General features: G+C 45.5%; 2 protein-coding genes across 3 annotated transcripts; one reads left to right on the forward strand and one right to left on the reverse strand.

The window, feature by feature from the left end:
- Positions 1-4: 4 nt before the first annotated feature.
- fam217ba (family with sequence similarity 217 member Ba) lies at positions 5-3,921 on the reverse strand. Its single transcript, XM_008275728.1, has 4 exons — positions 3,349-3,921; positions 3,118-3,217; positions 2,915-2,979; positions 5-2,806 (listed from the first exon to the last, which is right to left on the reverse strand). Exons 1-4 carry the CDS (start codon positions 3,453-3,455, stop codon positions 1,369-1,371), a joined length of 1,710 nt encoding a protein of 569 aa, XP_008273950.1. The 5' UTR covers positions 3,456-3,921; the 3' UTR covers positions 5-1,368.
- Positions 3,922-4,129: 208 nt separating this feature from the next.
- ppp1r3da (protein phosphatase 1, regulatory subunit 3Da) lies at positions 4,130-6,728 on the forward strand. Of its 2 annotated transcripts, none has more exons than XM_008275729.1 (2): positions 4,130-4,368; positions 4,697-6,728. In XM_008275729.1, exon 2 carries the CDS (start codon positions 4,723-4,725, stop codon positions 5,608-5,610), a length of 888 nt encoding a protein of 295 aa, XP_008273951.1. In that variant the 5' UTR covers positions 4,130-4,368; positions 4,697-4,722; the 3' UTR covers positions 5,611-6,728. The 2 variants fall into 2 exon arrangements, with proteins under 2 accessions (XP_008273951.1, XP_008273952.1); XM_008275730.1 differs by having other exon boundaries at positions 4,130-4,341.
- Positions 6,729-6,867: the final 139 nt, after the last annotated feature.

The raw sequence follows: 6,867 nt of genomic DNA on the forward strand, positions 1-6,867 counted from the left end.
CTGCTCCTTGTGTGCAAAACATTTATTTCTATGCCTTGCAAACACTTGCATTCAACATTGAGAAAATACATATCACAATCTTTCTGCGTGCATGTCAATGTAATGTACACATATATAATAACATTGCCACTCCTGGCCCCTTATCTATGGCTTTGATACTTTACATGGATATTAAGTGAAGAGGTGCAATCAGAATACTTATCACATCTACATTGATGTAGTGTTCCCATGAATCAAATGCACACGGGACACCACAAGAAACAGATAAAACACTCAAATGTAAACACAGTGTTCTAAAAACGTCAAGTATGCAGTGGAATAAGGAGGTGATATGTATAACATTACCATGTTACAGCCTAACAGCTATGATGTTTTGAAACCCCACTGCATCCTGGGAATGACAGCACAGCAGACATAAGTACATTCAGCTCTACAGATTTTTTTTCTTTTTGTGCGCGACAATGTAAACAAAACAATGACAATGATGAATACAAGTCAACCACAACACTTCTCATAAATATAACTATGGTATATAAAATTTGGAAAAATATGCATTTACATTCGTAGCAAACATTACACCGTCTTCAATGATAGGAAGAGCTCAGCTCTATGCAAAATACAGTATATTATCGTAGACTACAATTCAAGCTGTTCAAACATGAAAAGCCCTTGTAACCAAAAATGTAAAACCATAGCACAAATATATGTGGAACCTGTTACTGTGCCTCCTTCTTTGCAGATCCTTTAACTTAACATGTGGTTTAAAACATGAGGCACTAAAGAAATCATAAAAAGCAACATCAAGTAAAGTAAGAGCATTGAAAACAAATACATTCCAACATCAAAAATTGCACTATTATCTGCTATGGTTGTATTTCATGACTAAAATGGAATGACTTGTGTTAAACTTCACTATGGATTACTTATTCTGAAAACTGTCCAGTGGCAGAGTAGATGCTTATTTTATTCCTATTTTACCATTAGTAGGATACTGAGAGATGACTGCAGAGTGCAATAGAGTTTAGTTTACATAAAAGCTGTGTTTTAGAGTCCTAGCAGGGTTCAGGGTTATGATGAGCATTCTGTCAAAACACAGTCCAGCATTAAGACTACAACTGTACATGTGGAATGAAATGCAGAGTACGGTTCTGTTCTAGTTAAGTGTAACGTTATTCTTTATCTGTATTCTAGCTGCTCGATCGCTCGTAGTTGACCTTTTAAAGGCTGTACACCACTGACTGATTTAGACTGCTGTACAACAGTTAGGACATGTTAGTATTACACAGATTACACAGAAAGCAAGCATAGGTTCAAGCTCCTGTACCAGATAGCCACTAAGTAAAGCACTATATTGCAGGGCTATAAGGGTTACTTTGCAACAAAGTGCACATTTTTTGTTTTGCCATTCTGCTTACTGCTCAGCGGGGCTTTGGAGAGAGACGACGGCTCTTTAGCAGCTCTTTTCATGGCAGTTTTCGAGGCCTGACCCGCTGCCTCTGTCCTCTGCCAGTCCTTCTCCTCTCGCTTCGAGGTGATGATGTCCCTCTTACTGGCAGCGAACACACGCTTCTCTGCGCCGGTTGCTTTGGTGCCACCAGGCTCCTTTTTAACATCTGTCTCAGAGTTAGCTCTGACGCGGCTCTTCCTCACCGGACCTTTGCTGTTTGGATTAGTGCCAGATTCCTGGGCTTGCTTACGGGCGTTGCCTGCGGCCTGCATGTGCCTGAGATGACTCTTTCCAGCTGAGGGGCTGACTGGGGTCTGGGCGCCTCCTCCACTTCCACCCTGTGCCCCTGGGCTCCTGCCCTCTGTGGAGGTTGCTCGGGTCTCACTGCTGCTCCTCTTTGCCGGCGCCCCGGGTCGGGCTCTGCGCTCCAGCAGCGGGCTGAGGCGGGAGTGGCGTTGGTAGGCGTAGGCAGAGCAGCTTCCGTTGCACAGAGGGTAGCGAATGTGACAGTGAGGACAAACGGGGAAGCGGGAGAGCTGGTGCTGGGTCGAGGCGGGAGACGGGGGGTTGTTGACGGGTGCAAACGGGAAGGCTCGCTGGCTGTGTCGCAGGCCTTTAGGGGAGTTGAGTCGGGATGATGGAGCTGTGTGAGGCCTGGGCTGATGGGCAACTGTGGCAGAGGGAAAACCCTGGGGCCTCGGGCGGCTACCAGGTGGTCGGCTGCTCTCTGCTTGCACAGTTTGGATCTGAAGCCACTCCAGCTGCAGCAGCCTCTCCAGGTACTTCTCTAAAGGCCCTACGGGCTTGGGCCGGGGGGCACCACGACCCTCTGTGTGAAGAAACACCGCCAGCTGCCTCAGACTCCAGCTGTTGAAGGGAGGAGGCAGGAAATCTGGGTAACTGTAGCTGGGTTTTTCACTCTCTACTTCATCGCCCGCCGCCCCGTGGGGTCCTGGGATGTCTGGGGGAAAGTCAAGAGTGTTGATGACTTCGGCCCGGAGGTTGAGGTGAGGAGGGGTGCAGGGGGTGCACGGGGAGGGCAGCACAGGCAGCCTCTCGGAGTCAGACAGATCACTGGCGCTGTCAGTGTCCTCTTCCTTGTGGTTGTGGTGCTGCTGCAGCGCATCTGGGGTGGGGGCCGGGGAGTGCATCAGGGGGTGAGCTGGCATGTGTCGTAGCCCCGATATCGGGGAGAGAGGCAGGGACAGGGCTCGCCGATTTTTCCCCATCCCCCCGCGGTTTTGGTGGAGCTCGCCGCTGCACTGGGGCACCCGGAGATTTTCTCGCTTCTCCTCCTTCCTGTGCACGGATGAGTGTTTGCGGAGTTGAGGTCTCAAATCTCCTTCCTCGTCTTCAGGGCTATAATAAGACAAGATGAGTTTAAGGAAAAGCTGTTTGGGGATTTAGGGATTTACTGTACCTGAAGCAAAGCGTTCAGAAAGAATGCAAACCCCTCTCCACTCTTACCTGGAGGCTTTGCTTGTGTTCCGTGCAGCGCCAGACTTGACCCTGCCACCTTTGGATTGTGCACCCTGAAAAACAATCATTGTGGGGTTTGTTTGGTTACACAACACATGCAGCAACACTATCATCCATTCAAACAGATCCTCTGGAGGATCAATGATAAAAAATCGATCCCTCTTTAATTCAACAGGATGTCATCCACATACCCTATACATCGTTGTCATCGTGTCCTTATCCTGACCTGGTCCTGGGAGGCCATTTTTCATTTGGCTCACTGCTTTCTTCGTCTTGTTACCTTTCTTTGAACTGTGGAAACATGATAGAGGTATGTGATGCTCGCCTCTAAACCTGTCTGCTGCAGAACATAAGAGGCTCAAATTTGCCTTTAAGGTATCACTGCAAAAAAATAAAAATAAAAAATAAAAATTGAGGCCTACCTGGTTACTGGCCCGCTGTTTTCTGTATTTTTTACCCGAATCTTCTCTTTGGAAACGACGCGTTTGAGCGTCGTGGATGCGGTGCGTTCCTGCATGATGGGCCCCATGTTGCACCAGAGGGGATGTTGTTCGGAGTCCAGCACAGTTATTAGATCATGCAGTAGCTAAAGAACCCAGCCGACATCTCGGATCAGATACTCTATTCTGAGAATGAGGCTAAAAACACCCATTTTCTCCAAAGTGCTGCAATGCATCATGCGCAGATGTCTCTCTCCACTGCAGGTTATACGCGTCCGTCTGTTTTTGTCGTCGACCTGCGTTTCGCTGTTCAGTAACGAATTGCGTTTGCTTCTTTTTTTCCTCCTTTTTTTTAACGAGCTGCTCACAGCGGACGCGTCTCTTTTTCGACTGTCATCTTTCTCGCCATTACTAATGCGAAACGGTGCAACAGCGCGGACGCTTTGTTTGGCTCGCCGTCCCAGTCAGATAGGTTTGTTTACCTGCTGCTGACTGGCTCACCGCTGGTGTCGGAGTGGGAATCACAGGTGCATCATGGGACTTGTAGTACAGGCGCGCTAGTGGCTCTTTAAAACTATTCGAAACCCAAAAGAAGAGAGTGCTTAGTGATGAAAAAACAACGCAGAACAGAAGTAGAAAAACGGCCAACAACGCATGTGAAGAAAGGAGAAAAACAGAGCGTGAATAAATATAAAAATCCCTCTTACGTTACTCCATCACCCATGCGCCGTCAGTGGTTTCTGCTCCGTATGTAGTTTCCTGTTAACTGCGCGCATGTTAGCTGATCTCCATCGACTTCACGCCACAGACATGTATGTGTGTTGGAGCAGCTGTGAAGGTGGAACGTAGTCACACATCAGGGCTCCACGACTGCAGCCAACCGACTTGGTGACGCACGGGAACGCGCAGCTTCCAATAAACACATGGTTTAAATCATGGAGGATCGAGCTTAAGCTGCATCCAGCAGGTTTAAATGTAACGAACGCTTCACATCTGTATATGGTGAGGTGATGTCAGAGTCTCATTTGTATTTACTGAGCCACATTAAGGGCATTTTCAATACTGCCGCAGTTGTTCAGACTGAGAAGTAGACTGTATGCGTTCAGGCACGTACTCCAGAGTACACGCCCACTCTTTCTTGCTGTGGCTATATGTGTCTTGCAAACAGCAAAGTTGCTGTTTTGAGAAAAGTTGCAGGTCAAAATCATGTATTTTTGGTAAAAATGAACGCAATGATATTCCAGCTATGTCATTTTGCTTTTGATTGGAGTGAATTTGGAGGATAAACGTGGCTTTCTAACGCATTTTTTCTGTGCAACTTTCTTTGCAGGTGATCAGCACTGCTTCTTCGTAACAATGGAGAGAGGTTGGTTTATTGGACATGAGAGGATTCCCAGCATGCCCTCAAGGCCCTGCATGACGATCAACTTAACCGAAATGCTTCGAGCTGACAAGCCAAATGTGGAAAAGAAGTCAGTTCCAATCCGCCCGCCAAGCCCCAGAGTGTCCAAGCCAAGAGAACAAGCGCTTCGCCGCAGCCCCTCCTGCGAACCCACACCTAAACCCATCATCAGACAACGGTCACACTCTCTACCTTCTGCCACGGCCAAGAGAACGCAGTGCAGGAATGTTGGCGTTCGGTTTGCTGACTCTTTGGGACTGGACCTGGAGGACGTCAGGCTTTTTAAATCAGGAGACAATCCATTTGTGCCACATCACGTTACCTTCAGGTTGTTGATGGGTTCTGAGATAGCAGATGGGAAACATCTGGAGATTTCCTTGCCATACATGCAGCCAGTTTTTGCCCAACAACCGGGTGACCAGCCAGGATTTTTGCATCGTCTCCATGAGCAGAAAGTGTGCCTGGAGAGAATCTCGTGTTTTGAATTTGGGGTCATGGGAATCACCCAAGTCCTCAACTTGGACTTTGAGAAAGATGTCACAGCTCGTTATTCGTTCACAGAGTGGAAGAGCTGCACAGAAACCAAGGCCTCTTGGGTGTCCACCATCACCACGACCTGGGAGGGAGGAGGGGGGCAGTTTAGTTACGATTCATTTCGTTTCCATCTGCCTGTCCCTCCGTTCCTGCAGCCAGGTGCCGTGTTGGAGTTTGCCATTCGATACAGAGTCTGTGGGGCTGAATACTGGGACAACAATGATGGACAGAATTATAAGTTAGTTTGCCAAAACTATAAACTCACTGTGCCTAAAGAATGTGAGGATAGCATGGTGCACTTCATTTAGGATGCAGAAAAAATCTATTTCGAGCACTTTATGAGAGCTGGCAGAGAAACCTATAAAAATACCTGCACAGTAACATAATGTTCATTTTCTTCATAGTGCTAACTGAGTTGGAATGAAGTTAGACGCACGGCAAACTAGACGGACATGGAGGGAAATTAACAAGCACGATTGCACTTATACCTGAAGCCAGCTTTACTGTCACTCTGATGTTTTTGTTTTAAAAAATTGCACTGAATTATTAGATTTTCCTCGTTATTAAAAATGCACTTTAGTATAGCACATCCAGTAGAAGTGACACCCACTGAGAATTACACAAGTATTCTGTGAAACTGAAATGAATGCACATCAGCCCGCTGTTTTCTTCCAGCTGGATCTTTGACAAAAAACTCATTTTATACAAAGCAGGGATTTGGTCTGTTGTACCATTCATTTTCAAATGTTGTCAAACCAAATGCCCAAAGCATGTAATGGATACAGTTTGAGTATCTTGAAATAAATCAGAAATGAAGGATTATTTTGTTAATACATTTTGATAAACAACACTTTGCTGTGGTGTAATTAAGGACTGAACAATTTATCAAAATGCCAATATGGTCAAGTGCAATATCCAAATTACAAATCCAAAGAGCTGCAGTTTTTGATAAAGATAAACTGTGTCACAACATATCATTATAAATTAAGCCTCGTGGTGCTACAGAGATGCCCCGGCATACAATTCATATTCTGCAGACATAAATGAATCTGGTTGATTGGTGCTGGCCTCAGCAAAAATCACATCATCATTTTTTTTCCCTATTTGAGGCAAGAAAAAAAAAGCCATATATTGTGACTCATATCAAAATCACCATATCTGCCAAAGTAGTTATTTTATTTTTTGGCATTTTGTTCAGCCCTACTTATATTTGCATTGAAAGCTCAAGTCCTACACCCTCTAGCTGTCTTTAGCGAGTTTCTGTATTATTTCTCGCTTAGCTTTCATTTGTCAGCCTTCCTGAAATAAAATTCTGTTTCAGATGTTGTAATGACAGAATATTCCCATGCAGATATTTTGTCTACGATTTCAGCTGTATTTGAATAAATGACTGCACACTAAAGGAAAAAGTTGAATACAAACACAAGAGCTTGTCCAGAAATATTTTTTTTTCCTGTCCAAGAAACTTGACCCCTCACAACTGTATTTAAACAGGTCAAAACCACAGACTGCTTATAAAGAGTTCCAGACCACAGATTGTATACAAAGAGGTTTAGAACCACAGA

Source organism: Stegastes partitus, unplaced genomic scaffold (genome assembly GCF_000690725.1).
Source record: "Stegastes partitus isolate 25-593 unplaced genomic scaffold, Stegastes_partitus-1.0.2 Scaffold58, whole genome shotgun sequence".
In the NCBI taxonomy this organism is placed as follows: domain Eukaryota; kingdom Metazoa; phylum Chordata; class Actinopteri; family Pomacentridae; genus Stegastes; species Stegastes partitus.

Coding starts and splice junctions, on each gene's coding strand:
- fam217ba (XM_008275728.1), bottom strand. CDS start 3,455: ATGGGGCCCATCATGCAGGAACGCACCGCATCCACGACGCTCAAACGC. Junction 3,218..3,348: donor AACAGCGGGCCAGTAACCAG/GTAGGCCTCAAT, acceptor ATGTTTCCACAG/TTCAAAGAAAGGTAACAAGA. Junction 2,980..3,117: donor CGATGACAACGATGTATAGG/GTATGTGGATGA, acceptor ATTGTTTTTCAG/GGTGCACAATCCAAAGGTGG.
- ppp1r3da (XM_008275729.1), top strand. CDS start 4,723: ATGGAGAGAGGTTGGTTTATTGGACATGAGAGGATTCCCAGCATGCCC.